General features: G+C 37.6%; 1 protein-coding gene across 1 annotated transcript in view; it reads right to left on the bottom strand.

The window, feature by feature from the left end:
- The window catches only part of LOC140243304 (integrin alpha-7-like), a 71,042-nt gene extending 56,356 nt beyond the window's left edge, over positions 1-14,686 (bottom strand). Inside the window, exon 1 of the mRNA XM_072322977.1 lies at positions 14,316-14,686. Within this exon, the coding sequence (XP_072179078.1) occupies positions 14,316-14,509 (194 nt within the window). The 5' untranslated portion in view covers positions 14,510-14,686. The remainder of the gene's footprint in view (positions 1-14,315) is intronic.
- Between the last annotated feature and the right edge of the window lie 2,977 nt (positions 14,687-17,663).

The raw sequence follows: 17,663 nt of genomic DNA, 5'->3' as shown, positions 1-17,663 counted from the left end.
ACCCATGCATGTCGGATAGCCCATTTTGGAAGGAAAGGCTTCCTGTTAAATGCAAAACAAGACTGTCTTTCTAACATCTACCGTAAAGGCTGTTATTTTCATGAAAAGAAATGTCCATGAATGAGGCCACAGACATTTTCGCCAGATGTTGTTTTCCCGATTTAAAGCTGAGACTATCGTAAGTGCATTAAAGGCACATGGTCCCGGTGGTTTAGTCAAATGCAAACGCGGGCGCACGGCGCAAGTTTCCTATAGAGACCTACGCTATCGACTCCTCTTTAGCGCTTACGCTGTGACCCATTTCCCGCGAGTCCGAAGAAGTCCGATCCACTGTAGTCAGTGGTCCGATCACAGGTCAGCTCATGATTCAGCCGAGGGGGATGACAGCTTTAGCAAACTTCTTATGTGTTGTCATTTGAAGAAACATATGCATGCACCCTGGCATTACTACAGACTGCGTGATGCGCAGAGAAGACAACAAAGGCAACGTTACTTAGCAACAAGTACGCGCTTTACTCTTGATGACAGCTCAACTTCTGCAATCTTCATATCAATGCTAATGGTGATCGGCAGTATCATCAACAGCGCCCTCTACACTACCGGGACTATGCGCCTTTAATACCCTAAGCATGTGGCAATATTTCCATGTGTTGTTAAATTTGTAACCCAACAGTGATTCACGAAATTCATGAAAATTAAAACCTTGCTAAAATAACAGGTTTTTCAGTATCAACGTCAACGATGATAGTAATGGTTATCTATATTTGTATAGCACCATATACACCATGGAGCCTAAAGCCTTTCAAAGAAATGAAAATTGACAATGATACAAATAGGGAACGATGCATAAAAACAAACGATATAGAACTAAACAAACAACTTGTATGCACAATTGAAAAGATGTGACTTTAGTTTAACTTTGTATGTAACATCAATATTGGGAGACTCCTGAATATCTAATGGTAATTCATTCCAAAGTATTGGACCTGAATCAACACATGATCGATTTCCCTCATCATGTTCATATCCTTCATTCTTCCATGTCATGTCTGATTCTGATAGATACAAATGTATGCTTTTATCAAGGAAATATCAAGTGAACTGATATGATTTATCATGAAGAATGTCACTCAATGACATATTCATAGAGTGAATATTACTTTTCAGGGAATAATTTTCCAGCTCAAATTTGATTAGCAATTTCAGCTGATGAACAATATTTCAAAAGGTATCCTGTACACTTCTATGGAAGAAAACTGCTACACAAAAGTTAGTTTGTGTAGCAATGGTGTAAAAATGCATAGCAAATTGCGATGCGATACCATGAAAATTATTCCCTGCTTTTTATCATACAAGAGTGTGCACATACTGGTTTAGTGATGTAGAAACCAATTTCGTCAGAGTTTGGAATGTTTCTGTACTCTGCCAATACATTGTAAAGTGTGAATATTTTTGAACCTGTACACTAGCATCTCATCATTGCCATCTCCCGAGCACACATGCACATACACATAAAGCGGTGTACAACTAAAACGCTGAAATGACTTCCCATAGTCCTTCACTTGGCATTTCCTCAAGTTAATTCAAATTGGAAAAAAAAAAATGGTCACTGCATCTTGCAGGACAGAGCACTATATGACAGAAATGACCTCTCTACAGCTTCATATCTCATCTGAAAGGCTTGCATGGCGTTATCGTACTTGCAGACAATTTCACTCCCCACCTTATTGCACTGCAATTGTGCTGGCATGCAATTCATCATAATGAAAAAAATATTGTGTGTACATATCTTCCAAGAAGTATAAAAGCCACATTCTACTCTTTGCGCAGTCAGTCTAGTTTTCAGATGATATTTTCTTCCATCAGTGGCACGAAATAGTGCATCTAGAAGAAGAGTCAACCAAGGAGGCAGTGAAAAGAAGCACTTTATGGGGGAGGGGTGTTATTGTCAAATATTGACAACAATGAGTGAAACGACATCATAAATTCATCGAAACATATATCATCAATTATACAATATAAGGTGTAGGCTATATCTATGTATATTGAATACTTCAGGTAGTTTGTGCAGCCAATGCCCTTTTGCTTTTTGACTAACAATGCTCTACTTGATATTTTTTTTTTTTTATATTCATTAAAAGAGAACAATTTTCTCCCCTACCCACACAGCAAATCTTTATATTGATCATCATAAATATGTAGGGTGATAAAGACTGTTCATTGAAGGTATCAGATGGGGTGGGGGAGGGGGACTGGGAGGGGCTGGTAAATCAACACTTCTAGAGTGACATTCTGCAGTGTACTGTATGGACATCATTGATCACATTGCCTAAAAAAGCTTGACAGTCTACCACTACCAGCAGAAAAGGGCACACTTAGATACTTAGTTTGCACACGAGTACCTGCACACACACACACACACACACACACATATTCAACACATGCATGGATTCAACTGTTTCTCTTGAGAACTCCACTTCATCACAGCAAATGTCAAGTTGAATTTTCCCATCCAGATGAAATGGCCATCATCACTAAAAACTACCCTCATATGTCCCTCAAATGTAGCTAATTAATGAGGTTGAGATACTTCTTTGCTGGGCAGACAGTTATAGTGGACACTCCTGGAGAAGTGATAAAAGACAGGAAACAACACTTAAAACCCATTCTATTTTGGTATATGTACTAATCTGTGCACAAACATCTATTAACCCATTGAGGACAGGCTGATTTTGCTGCAACAGGCACTTTCCATAGACACCTCGAGTATACTTGGGACTCGTCCTCAACGGGTTAAGAGGTGTCTACTGAATGTGAACCTATTACAGCAACATCATCTGACCCATTACCTACAATGTATTTAAAAACTCATATCTAGATACTTCTCATTTGATCTGGTGAATACTGACTTGTTGCAAGATAGGATTAGCTTTAAACAGACCTGGAAATTGCTTTTTGGGTTGCCATAGACAACTTGTTAATAAAAGTCATCAAATATTAACTAGATCATACAGGTAACAGAGACCAATATAAAATCACCGAGTGTACTGATTAGTTACAGTTAACAAAGTCAAACCAAGGAAATCTGGGGTCTGCAGGCACCTAGACTATGGGCATTTGATGAGAGGTCGACCGAGGTCACCTAATATGGACAATGGCATGTCATTGACAGTGCCTGCTGCTACCTAAGCAGTGCACCAAGCAGTGACATCAGATACAGCCTGGGATGCAGGGATGGGCAGGTGATGTACATGTTTATCTCCTTCGTCAACAAGATTAAAGCCAAAGCTCAGTTTGGAGGGACAATAAAATAAATGTTAAAACTTCTAAATAAAATTGCCAAATTTCCTTTCTACTGTATAATCACATTGAACACAAATACAAATTACAGTAATGAAATAACAGACTGTGTCTCTGAATAATAATGATAAAAAAAGAAATGTCAGGACTGTAAATCTTTGCCCACCATGTATGATATACATACATGTGAAGGCCTTGAGTACCTACAGTGTGTATGAGATGAATGAGCAGTGCTGTCATCAGCCCTGTATTAAAAAATTCAAATACTTTATTATGATTCACCTCATCAGCTCCAGCTTGCTACAATGTCCTTTGTCATAAATGCCAACTTTGCTATCAAGAAAAATTACCTTTGTCTCCAGTTTTATAAGGCTTGTCTGCAAAAATGCTGAACAATCTCTTTATCCCTTATCACACTATCAACTTCATCCCCATCAAAATACATAATTTTCAGTGTACTACATCAACTATCTGCAGGTTTTGTAATTTCATTCACCACCACCAATTACATGTATCTCATATCCCACCTTTAAAAAGAAAAAGAAAATGTTGAACAATGAAATGCTGACATAAAACTACTCACTGAGGGGATATTAATATGGACCAAGCCCACATGTAGATACCATTCATTCATTAGCTATGTCAATACACACTGATGTATCTTACAGCACACAGAATAATAGCATACAAATGTCAAAGTTCACCTGCGTATGTTCACAAACAAACCACTGTGACCACAACTATGGGATATGACTGAGTTTCACTTCGTATACCCAGTACGTTTAAATAAAATCCATCTTATCAGAATCATATGTAGTCTAAGAAAGATTTCACACCTACAATATATGAAGAACTTGCTTGTAAATGAATGCAATTTCACATGAAATTTAATACAAATTTCTAGAAAATGACATTCCTCAAGTCATGTTTGGCCTGCTATGGCCAAAAGGTGATTTCAAATGGAGTGTTGCTTGATTCTGGTTGCAGAAAAAGAAAGAAAGAAAGAAAAACAACAATTCACATCTCCTGGAAGAGCAATTGATGTATTTCACTTTGAGGCTACTGCTGTAGTAAAACTCTTAATTAACTCTTTATGTGCCATGGTGAAAACCCCTTTATGTGCCATGTTATTAGTATATTCTGAGACACGAAGGTATAGACTTGCTTTGAGAAAGAATTCTGTTTTTTCCAATTTGCATAACTTCTACAAATTTCTATTAAGCTGGACATTATAGTGAGCAAAGTTAAAGAGGAATGCCAAACTTTGCTTCCATATACAATGTATAACAATTCTATTTTCAATATTTCTTTTGCATTACCAGTTGCTACATTACTGTCAAGGCATGACTTTTGCACATAAAATAGTGACAGAAACTTCGAATGTACACGCAAATCTAGTTGAGAACACCACTTGATAGTCAATTACCAAATAGAATGCAAGCCGAATGTAAGAGGAACGTAAGCGCAAGAAACGCTTTGATTTTACCGCGGGATTAGCGATTTATCGATCGGTTTTGTCGGCTTTGTTTGTTGAGCAGAATATGCGAAGTTGGCACGTCGTCGACTGAGCCGGACGTGCAAACGTGGCACATAAAGAGTTAACTTCACTAGATCAATGCCACTCATTTTACAGCACACACAATAGCAGCATACATGTAGTTTCATTAGAGAGTCCTGCAAAGACCATGTACATGTACAAGTACTCCAAAGGGTGGTATGATTTTTAATAGCAGAATTTGAAGTGCTGGATGTGGCTCAAAACATATCTAGGTATCTTGCATTACTGAACAAGGAACAAGGAACATGATGATAGAAAACGGGGAAATGATACAAGACATGTACTGTACATGTAATCTGCAAGGTCAAATCAGCTCAACATTGGGTAACCATGATCATACATGTCACCCCCCCCCCCCCATAAACAATGAAATAAAATATGAATTATGTAAGATAAAATAATCTGCATATTTCACATACACTGAAATGATACAGACAGCCAGAGACTGATTCATTATCATGAAGAGCAGGAAACTAGCATCTTGGGCATCCTTTCCAAGAAAATATATTGCGAAACTGAGTGACACATGGTTCTTTCACTTTTAAGACATACCATCATCGCAGAAAGAGTTGGTGAGTATAAATAGGAGATTGAGAGAACGGCCAGTGATGTGGGGAAAAGATTTACACACTCAGTCAGGGGAGGTATACGTGGAATGAGATGCCGTCATTTGGCCAACATTCCTCTCATCTGGTCTCATCGTTATCCCTGGTAATCTGCCTCTCACTCGCTATTAGTTACTGTGCAGTTGCCTAAGCTCTAGACAGCCAAGTGTCATGCTTGCCTCGACTCCAGACAGTTAATCAGAGAGAAATTTTTGACATTTAAATCATCACTTAGGGAAAACGTTGCTTGGCAGATAGGTACTACAAGTACTCGGTCTCCCTATGGAAGAGGGGGGGGGGGTGAGAGGGGGAGAGAGAAAAGAGAGAAGCTATGTTTACATGATTGTGGTGTCTAATACCCTACTGATGTGCAGAATATTTGCTTGATCTTGACTCAGAAAAAAGTAAACAACCAAATCTTTTGAGGAACTAAAGTCATCTTGATGCATACCAGAAAATTCACTGGAACCAGGCTAACCCTACACCTTCCTCACTCAGGTACTGTAAAAGTGGAAATTTTTGGGGTGTTGAAATTTTCACGCATTTCATGCAACCCGGAACTAGCACGAAAATAAAAGCACGCGAATATTTTTGCTTGCAATATATCCCTGCACTTACTGTCTTGATTCCGCGGAATTAAAAACACGCGAAACTCTTCTTACCAGGCTGAGCGCGAAAAATTAGTCGCGCGAAAATATCTACTTTTACAGTACATTTTAATCTATCCTTCCCCCCCCCCCCCACACACACACAGCACATACACTGTACACACAGTGCATGCACTGCACACACACACACACACACACAAATCTACCATCTACAAATGAAATTTACAAAATACTGCAATTGAACAGAAAATGCAACCAAAACAAGCCAATAAAAATTACCAAATACTGTTTTCGGTCAAATCAGAAACAACATACCAATACTCCAGGGGCCTGTTGCATAAAACTCCAACCGGATTTTTTTCCGGTTGAAATCACAAAATTCCGGTTGGAAGCACCCAACCAGAGTTTTTATGCAACGGATTTTACATTCTTATGTTAGCAACCTTAAAAAATTCAGGTTGGGCAAATCCCAACCTGAATTTTTTAAGGTTGCTAAAAAAGTTTTATGCAACGGGACCCAGGAGTCTCTCTCTATACATACATGTCTGAGTCTTTCAAACCCATTTCACAAAGTCTCTCAGAAGTGTGTCATATGAGTGAAAAGTCTCTCATAAGATTTTCATGAAATGGACCCCAGGCTTTTGTGGCAATGTTTAATATGCCGACATTGATCCTAAACATTTTCTCACACTTTTTACAGAGACATTAACTACTGAATTTGAAGAAAAAGTCAATCTGATGGGTGCACTGGCATTGCCACATGACGGTAAATTGGATTTCCAGCATTATCCACATTGAGAGAGAAAAAAATACTTGATAAACTTCAGAAGGCTTTGAACTTGAGTAAAGTCAACTGTGTTGTAATTGTGAATGAATATACATTGTAACCTCTGGGCACACATTCAGAACAGATGTAGAGAGGAATATAATACAACAATTGTGCAATGAACATCTTTGTATTACACTGTACATGTACTGAAGAAGTATCACATATCTTTTTGAATGATCATCACAAATCTTTGCACATGGTCTAACAGAAATTGCATCTTTCTGGTTTTGCTGTTTTTGCCTGCAATGATCACAGTTAAAGGACAAGTTCACATTCATAAACATAAGGATTGAGAGAATGTAGCAATATTACTAGAACACATCATTGAAAGTTTAAGGAAAATCGGACCGTCCATTCAAAAGTTATGAATTTTTGAAGTTTTTGTGCAGTAACTGCTGGATGAGAAGACTACTGCAGTGTACATGACGTCACATGCGTACAACAATATAAGGAAAATATAAAGAGAATTTCACATAATTTCATCTTTTGAAAAAAGTACATATTCCCTTGACTCATTACCGACATATGTTATGGGCAATATTATTCCCCCTGCCTTTAGAAAGAGGCAAGTCAAGTGCTGTTTTATTATGCAAAAAAAGTGAAAATATCTTGAATTTTCTTTATATTTTCTTTATACTGTTGTACGTATATGACATCACAGGCTGTAGTAGTCTCCTCATCCAGCAGTTCCAACACAAAAATTTTAAAAATTCATAACTTTTGCATCGATTGTCCAATTTTCCTCAAACTTTCTCTGATGTGTTCTACTAATATTGCTGCATCCTCACAATCCTTATGTTTATGAAGGTGAACTTGTCCTTTAATGTCATCCTGGCATTTTTGTTTGAAATGCACAGATAGCTATGTTCCCACACCCAAACATATTCCATCAGTATAGATTTGCTCTTCTTGGAAATGCACACCTTCCTTCCAGAATGAACTACACTGTAAACATACAATCGTTGTATTTTATTTTCTCTTGACAAAATTAATACTCTCCTTGAAGAGATGGGAAAGAGTCAAAGTTAATGCAGCATACATTTGTACATGTATATACCAGAATATAAAAATTACATAAAGTGCTCAAGAAGACCAGTGACAAACATGATTACTCTTGACATCATAATCTGATGGACCTAGAAAGACACCTTGTCCTGTCCCCTTTGAAAACAGATGTTTCCAATATTTTTGACAGGACTGACAGGTGCTATGTACATCAATAAGGACACTGTAAAGCTTATGTCCGATATTTGCATGATTTTAAATGTCCTTTATAAGGTTTACTTCTCAGACAATCTAGGACAAATGTGAATGTGTGCCTGTGTGTGTGTTTGTTTGCTTGTTTGTTTGTACCTGTGTGTGACCCCTCTATCAATAACACAGAAGCAAGAATCCAATCAAAACAGTACATTTTATCAGACTCCCATGGCATGAGGATACCCAGCAATGTGTCTTAAACACAATGCCAGAGTATTACCGGTAGTATGTACTGGTGAAAGTAAAACTGTAGACTAAGTAGGTTATCGACAATGGCAAATTTTCATACGGTTTCACCTACATACAAATGAAGTGCCTCAGTAAGTCTTTCCTGGTATTGCGATGGAAAATAAAATTGTTTTAAAGGACAAGTTCACCTTCATAGACATGTGGGTTGAGTGAATGCAGCAATATTAGTAGAGCACATCACTCAGAGAGTTTGAGGAAAATCGGACAATCCGTTCAATAGTTATGAATTTTTGAAGTTTCTGCTTAGTCACGGCTGGATGAGGAGACTACTATAGCTTGTGATGTCACATGAGTACAACGATATAAGGAAAGTATAAAGAAAATTCAACATATTTTCACTTTTCTCGCATAACAAAAGAACACTCAACTTCTCTCTTTCAGAAGGCAAGGGGAATAATATTTCCCTTAACATACGTCAGTAACAAGTCGAAGAAATGTGCACTTTATTCAAAAAACAAAGTTTTGTGAAATTCTCTTTTTCTTTTCCTTATGCCATTGTATGCATGTGACATCATACACTGCAGTAGTCTCCTCATTCAGCAGTGATTGCGCAGATGCTTTAAAAATTCCTAACTTCTGAACAGATTGTCGGATTTTCCTCAAACTTTCACTGATGTGTTCTACTAATATTGTTGCATTCACTTAATCCATTATATGAAGGTGGACTTGTCCTTTAAACTATTTGAAGATTTTGATACCTCAAATTGGTAGACCTTCTGTAAGGGGTCACTACATTACAGATTATAGAATTAACCTACAAAATATTTACAGACATATCTTGGGACAACTGCATATGATGCATGACCTTTAGTAACAATCTCACTACTTATTTCAAAGAAGTTCCTTTTGGGCCACATTGCTCTCAAACCATTGCCTTCAGACACACACGTATTGCAAGTTGTGGAATTTTAAAAGTGCTTGCATTTCATCAGAGAAACTGCTTGAGAAGAGAAAGACTGGAAGTGAATATGGAATCTGGAACAAAGGCTTCAAACAGATTCTCTCATAATGACAAACGCCACGCACTGTAAGAGGTATTCCTTGGGTCACAGCTCTGCGGGATATGACTGGTGACATTAGAATAGTTCCTAGATGAGGCAGTTGGTTAAAAGTCACAGGCCTCAGGCATACAGAACTAGAGCAAGAGCCTTCGCAGCAACATCTTCTTGTTGTTCAATTCCTTACATTCATCAATTACAGAGCTGATCCTAAATAGAATTATGGATGATTGTGCAACAGAGCAAACCATGGGTAAAAGACAGCAAACTGTACATGTTATATGCACCTCCTTCAAAAGGCTAGACTGTTCGACAGTAGAGGTTATTTTCAGCCAATTGGCATGATGGTCGCCTTTCAGTGTGTAGTAAAGTAAATGCATGCATGTACTGTACACATTATGTAGTTCTTGAGGGATGGTGAGTGCTAGAGCATAAAGTAAGCTGTATAACACACGCACAGTGTAATGCACCATTTAATCATCGTAGCACACTCGCTCCAATTGTATGGCTTTGTACAACCTTCTTTTTCACACCTGATTTAGCAGGTGTGTTAGAAATATTTGGCTTTTCAGACCCACAGACTGTGTAGATGTATAAACCTTGAGCTTGCTGTCTCATCACCCACGCGTCATCAATAAGAGTAAACATGTTGCTGATTAGTTAAATACTTGTAAGCAAGGCTCTAATGGTCATTTCTTTCCAGGATGTGGTGCTCAGGTTGCTCTCAACCAGACTCTCATGCTGTTACGCATGAAAATATGGAGAACTTTATGCCCAGCCTGCCCAGGAATAAATAATATCACAGAATAAAGACGACTCCCAAGCACATTGAAACTGTGATGTTCAGTCATGTAAACTAATGACAGTAAGGTTTTTGGCATGTGAAAACATGTGATATCACTTGTTACTTGTTTGGTTCAAACTTCTTCTGTCACTCTATCTCTGAAAATGTTGACATCTCAACTTCATGTTTCTGTGGGTACTAAATGAAACATTCATGATAAATAGAAATTGTTACTGTCCAGAACCTAAAACAATTAGGCAAAAATTTTGCCCCCAAAGCAACACTACAATGTATCTGTAAGTGACAAGCACTGGCTCACAAATTTCTCAGTACTGCACACGAACTCACTTTGTTATATCCATACACTTTGTAAATGTTCAGTTTCTAGACAATAAGATGTGCTTTAACATGATACTCGTTCTTGCACATAAAAAAAAATTCACAGACTGTGTGGCAAGCAGCTGAGTCATAATCATTCATGTAAATCCCTCAATGACAATACAAAGAATGCACACTGACAAATCACAAGAGGTACTGCTTCTATACAAGGTACGTGTATATTATTACCATTCACAGTACTGTTAGTGTTGTAAAGTGCCCAATGTACAGTTGATGCATATACCAGGTACTGTACATATGTACACGTATGTAAGTTGCAACAGTTAAAATCCAATGCTGTGTACGTTCGTGTTTTTAATGAGATGTAGAGGTACAGTGTATACTACCTACTGATTTTGAACAGAGTGTACAAGACTAGAGGTTTGAACGTCCTAACACATCACTACAACAACTGCCCTCAGAGGATCTATACTTCTGTGGCATGTGTTATTTGATTGTTTTGGAAAACGGCATTGACAGGCTGCTGCAAAACTCACTCCCCCTGGACAACTAAAACTTTGCTGATTAGCAAACAAACAAAGAATGAGAAACTGCAAGGATATTAAATGCGCTATTTGGGCCCTCACCTAAATGCCCACGATGTGGATTAGTGGGAAAAATTTTTGGGTATAAATGCCTTGCTGACAGGATGTGGTTTCAGGTAAAGCTGAAGGAAATTGCTCTTTTCTCCAGTAAATCAACTCAATGAAATGCAGTTTTGTTGTAAGTTCCACATGTATGCAGATCTTCCTGACACTTGCTAGTGGAATAAATCTTGGTCTACTGCATCTGAGCTTGTGACCACAACAGCTAGGAAAACAATAACTATAGTCTCCACTAGACAAAGCACTTACTCAACTATAAAGGGAAAGAAGTGGTGATAAGCCACTTTACCTTGTGAGGAAACCTCACAAAATTGGAAATGGATCAGTAGTTCATATGCAACATTGCCTTGCAATGTATGGGTTCAGTTACATTATAGGCATGTTGAAGAGGGTATGATGGTTGTTTTAACTATGATTTTATTGAAAACTTAAATCATCATTCCTACAGTATATTGACAACTATGCTTGAATTCTAAACCATGCTGTCTCCTTGCAGATCAGTTAGGACCAGTAAAATTAAATACTGGATATGTATGGCACTACAAGTAAATGACCAGTGTAGTAAGCTTGAAGTTCAGTAACTAATTATTGCACAAGTGAAAGTCCTTGCTCGGAGCTGTAAAAGTGTTTTACTGTAAGTCAAATGATATTCAATTTTTACTGTCTCTTCTTGCCAATATTACTTATTCAGCCTGTATTAACATGTGTGCATCAAAAGTTGTTTTGGCATGTTCCTTTTGTATTTTGCTATTAACTCATCATGCATTTTGTCCATGAATTGTACACTGTGTTCCACTGAGTCAACATATTGATTGGGAATTTAAAGAAAAGACAATTTGTACATTCATGATATACTGTATGTGCACTTAATGTTAATCTAAATATTGTTTTGTGAGATCAATGACGGTATATTCAATGTCATTGAAGCCAGCATGATGCCTTGTAAAAAGCTTCAAAAACCATACATTTTACATTCCAAACACGTGCTTAACTTACTGTAATAATAATACACGAAGGAATAAATTAGATGGGGCTTTTTACATACTTGCCAACTGTACTGATATTGGCAGTAGAATACCACATTTAAGAGATTTAAACTGACTACTGATTTTTCACTCTCTCGCAGGGCAATACATTGTACATGTACAGTGTATGTGTACTGATAATCTTTGATTTCTTTACGGTGATTACTACAAAATATGATAAAATACAAAATACATGTATATTACAGCTCTAGGGTATCTAGTATCCATAACCTTGTTAGAAGTAAACACTCTTTGCAGACCTTGTTCACATCACTGACTTTACACTTGAACAACAATAGATTTTAGGTACAGCATTTGATCAAGGAGAAGGTCAAGTGGTTTAGAAACAAGAAAGATTATGCATGACATTCCCATCCTTCATGAGGCTTCAGTTAAACAGTTTCATTGCCAGCCATATTTACAAACATTCTTAAATTGGCCACATCAGATCTACTGCTAGGCAATTTGCATGAACTCTAAGCTCACTTTCAAGACCAGACTGGACCAGGTATGGGCAAACTAATGTTTCCGTTTAAAGAAGTAGAGCACATGAAGAAAATGTTGCAAGCACAGAAGAGAACCAGACGAAAAGCAAGAATATAACAGTAAAAAAAAAATAAATAACATCACAAAGAAACGAAAGGAATAGAAAGGATGAGTCTAGATCACAAGAGCAAGAACTAGAAGCCCAACGGCTGGTGACAAAAGCTTTCTTCAAGAATCTCAAGTAAAGCAACGCAGGCAAAAAAAAAAAAAAAAAAAAAAAAAAGGTTCAGTTCATTATGATTATCCAGGCATTTATCGCAAAATACTGTAGGTCCCCACTCCATTCACTGCCATTTATTTTGAACATCATAGCTGGGGACTTCTTTCAACCTCCATAGACTTATTTGCACATAGTGGAGACGCACACGCAGAACACGAACGAGAGGTGACCGATATCACAATTTGGCCATTATCCAATTCATGTAGGTGCCTAATGATAAAAGTAGTATATTGATAACTGAGGAATGTATGTGGCCGGCCGGGGTTACCATGATGAGACAGATGAAAGAAATCAATAAAATGAATCATGCAGACCATGATGACCACTGACTTTTGAATTGATCAATTTCACTCAATAACACTGCATGTTTACTAAAAGGCAATGTCTACTGGCTTCAGAAATTATACTTAATCTAGATTCTAGTCCTAGACAATTCTTTCTAACGTTAGAATCTGTGAATTATTCTGTTGAATCTGTGTCAAAATTGTTCGTTGGATACATGTTGATGGCTATCATTTAACGTTAGACAGAAACCCAGAAAGATCCGTCTGTCCGGAGGGATTTTTTATTTTATTGACATTGAAGCCAGACGCAGTTTGGCAAAATCGTGAAATAGGCCCCACCACAGTGCACGTGCACCCGTGCGTTAGCAAGCAAGGGTAGGTCCTAGGGTTAGGTAGGGTTGTATTTATGGTTAAATTGGCCGTTAAATTAGTCGAGGGACATTAGGGAGTCCTTCCGAGAAGAAAGGGAGGACGAAAGATGCTATGCTGTGGAAATCGGCCCCACCGCTGTATCAATTTCGCATAAACGCCGTTTGGTGGGGCCGCATTCTCGAGTATTATACTGTGGAAGGAAGCCCCACCGCCGTGTTTACCTACCGATGAAAGCCACACGGTGGGGCTGAATTCACGAGTATAAATAGGCGAGCTGCCGTAGTATTTAGTACGGACACGCAGTGGTGGGGCTTATTTCACGAGCATGCCCGCAGTTTCCTCAGAACATATCCCGGACGACCAGATAAAGACCGATCTTTCGGTCAAGCTATCTAGTATCATTATGCCATCATGCCATGGCATGGGTCTTTGGAACAATTTGACTGTAATAATATGTAAAGATCAGTCTGTATCTTGTCAGGGATAGTTTGACATTATATTTTCCGCGGAGGCTACTTCTGACTTCACGGAATCCCCTCCTATGAAAAGTCAACAAAATTATATAAAACTCCTCGCGACGGATCTTTTATTTTCTTTTTTCTTTTTCTTTCTTTCTTTTTTCTTTTTTTTCTTTTTTTTTTTGTCTAGCCGACAGCTAGCTACCCCCATACAAGATGCCATGATTATTTATACTTACACACTCTCGTCATAAGGTGCGACTGGTTCGGCATCTGTAATTCTATGTTCGGCCACAGAAAATCCGAAATAACTGTCCCGCGGCCCTTCTTTGATGACAGGCAATTGTGGTTCATAGTTAAAACAAAATGTCCTTTCTACAACTGCTTGGAATATGCACAGGAACGTTGCGAAGACGATTAAAATCCTCGCCATTTTTTCATCTATCCGTCAGCACCGCACCGCTATACACAACAGATGCTTGCAGACTAGACCGCTGACAAACCAGGTGATGGGCTGATATTGTCCGTGGGCTGGGATGAGCTACTGGCATGCAGATCACAAGTGTATAGAATCTACAGTTCGGTCGGCGATGCGCGATCCGGACGGGTGCGATGCGATACGGAGCTGTAATTTCGTTCCAGTCCTTCGCCCGTTTGCTGTGGAATTGTATGGCTGGCTCATCACACATAGCACCCTGGCCCATACCTACCTACTACCCCCATGCAAAGCAGGAAGGCCCAGGCTGGAGAGGGGGCGCTAGTACTGTTTGCGAGGCGAGGGGTTGACCGCTAGATTCTGAAAGTATTCTGTAGGTTATTATACCTCGATCGATGCGATCAGTGCTAGCCAAAGAGATTATAATGACTCATGAGTGAGGAGAAAAATCTCTTAACAGCACTAGCGCGACTGACTGGATAGCTTTCACATTACTCATTTCCTCATGGCCGGCACCACGTTTTCAAAAATCAACTGCAGTCAAATATACCTCTTCTTCACAATAATTATTACAATAACAAAAATCATATCATCTATCAAACGCAAAGCCTCACTAGTTTTAGTTAATAACCAATTTGATCCAAATGAACAATCTCATATAAAACTCTCAAATTTTATTAATATCTGCCACTATCCACTTTGGAACCTCTAATGATGATGAAACATAATACAATTTAGACAAAGCGTATATTTTAAGCAAATATATATTTTCCCATTACAATTAAATCTCTTTGTCTCCACCATCCCAAAAGTCTTTTAATCTTACTCAATATCTCTTTATAATTCAATTCTTCTCTGACCTTAATATCCAATGCAAAATACATTCCTAAAATCTTTATTTCAGTTACATTATCCATGGGTAACCTTTCAGATCCTCCCTTTTTCTTCCCTATACACATTACCTTTGTTTTATCAATATTTACCTTCAAACCACTTAATTCATAAAAATCCATAAATATTTCCTGTATTCTGATAATTGATGACCTATGTCTAACAAATAAAGTCATGTCATCAGCATATAAAACTTGCCGAACCTCAAAGTTATCAAACTGAATTCCTCTAATCCCATTATCCCTTCTCACCGCCTGCGCCAAAATTTCCATTACCAACAAAAACAAATATGGTGATAATGGGTGGCCTTGCCTCACCCCTTTATATCAAAATAACCTGTCGAAACACCTCCGTTCATAACACAACTACTAATTCCATATAATTTTTACCCAGGAACAAAACGACTCACCAAACCCAAATAATTCCAACGCTTTAAATAAAAATTTATGCGAAACTGAATCAAACACTTTTTCGACGGCAAAATCAACTGCAGTCAAATATCCCTCTTCTTCACAATATAATTATTACAATAAAAAAAAAATCTACTATCAAACGCAAAGCCTCACCAATATGCCTGTTTTCTATATAACCGACTTGATCCAAATGAACAATCCCATATAAAACTCCCTTTATTCGCTTTGCCATTATCTTGGAAAGCATCTTATAATCCGTATTCAACAAAGTAATCGGTCTATAATTCTTTATATAATAATGGATCTTTGCCCTCTTTTTCAATCAATGTTCACACCTTGTTTTTTAGATGTTGCTAAACAACCTTTCTCAAACGCTTCATTAAAAACTTCAACCAATAAACTTCCTATCTGTGGCCAAAATGTGAGATAAAATTCAACTGTTCATGTAAATCCATCATTTCCAGCAGGTGATTTATTCAATTTCATACTTTTTCAACACTCCCAATATTCTTCTTTAGTAATTTTTCCTTCACAAAAACTCTTACTTTCATCACTTCATTGAGGAATATCCTTACAAAATACACTTTCTCTAAAATCATCACACACTAATTCATTTTCTGAATACAGATTTCTATAAAAATCTCTAATCAATCGCTTTATCACATCCTTCTCTTTAATCACATCTCCCTTATATCATCACACATTTCCCGTATAACTGTTTTCTCTTTATTCGACTTAAGCAACTGCTCAAAATACTCTTGATTCTGTTCACCCTCTTCATACCAGACCGCACTCCATCCGTATACACATTATACAATTTCTTCAATTCAGTTTTTGTTTTGTTTTTTACTCTCTATATCTTTTAAACTTCCACCACTATCAGGAGACGACAAAAGATCTTTCTCCAAAATATCTTTTTCATATTCCAGTTGCTGTATAGTATACTTAATCTTCTCTCCTTTGATTATTTCAAAATTTCTCATTTTCATCTTTAAAAAATCCCAGAAAGAAGGTTTAGTATCAAACTCCGTCAACCACTGTAATTCAATATTTTTTATTTCTTCATTCCCTGCACAAATTCCTTATCAAAACACAAACTATTATTGAATTTCCAATATATACGACTTCCCATAACTTTCATTATGTCGAATAGATTTCAATTTTAAAAAAATCCCAGAATGATCAGGTGCTATTACTGATGATAATACAAATCTAACATAACATGTTCGTACTGAACTTTCCAAATCCTTTGATATAAACCAGTAGTCTAAGCGACTTTGAACCAGCGGAGCAATTTGCCTGAAAGTAAATCGCTTTAACACTGGGTTCCGTTTCCGCCATATCAATCAAATTCATTTTCTTTTAAAAAAACCCTCTAATTCTTTACTACCACTCACGTTAGTATTTACACCCGTAATCCAAATCTTATTCATTACTACACTAAAATCTCCACCTAAAACTAACGAATAATTCATATAATATAAATTTGACAAGCAATCATCGAAATTCACAAGAAAATCAATTTGTCGATGCATCCTATCCCTTGTTGGGAAATAAACATTTCCCAGAAGCAGTTTATAATCTAACAAATCCCCTCTTAAAACCACAAAACGCCCTTCATCATCTTTCATAACCTGATCAATCTTAAAATTCAATCCTGGGGCTAACAAAATCATTACTCCCCTACTATGATTTGACCCGTGACTAAAAATGATACGTCCGCCCCAGTCTCTTTCCCGCTCTCCCTCAATATCAGTGGTATACGTTTCCTGTAACATAACTATATCCCTCTTTCTCATTCTAACCCAATCAAAAATCATCTTTTCTTTACTCTATCACGAACTCCC

Source organism: Diadema setosum, chromosome 20 (assembly GCF_964275005.1).
Source record: "Diadema setosum chromosome 20, eeDiaSeto1, whole genome shotgun sequence".
Classification (NCBI taxonomy): Eukaryota; Metazoa; Echinodermata; class Echinoidea; order Diadematoida; family Diadematidae; genus Diadema; species Diadema setosum.
Note: the sequence above shows the minus strand (reverse complement) of the source record. Positions and strands in the feature narration are given on the sequence as shown.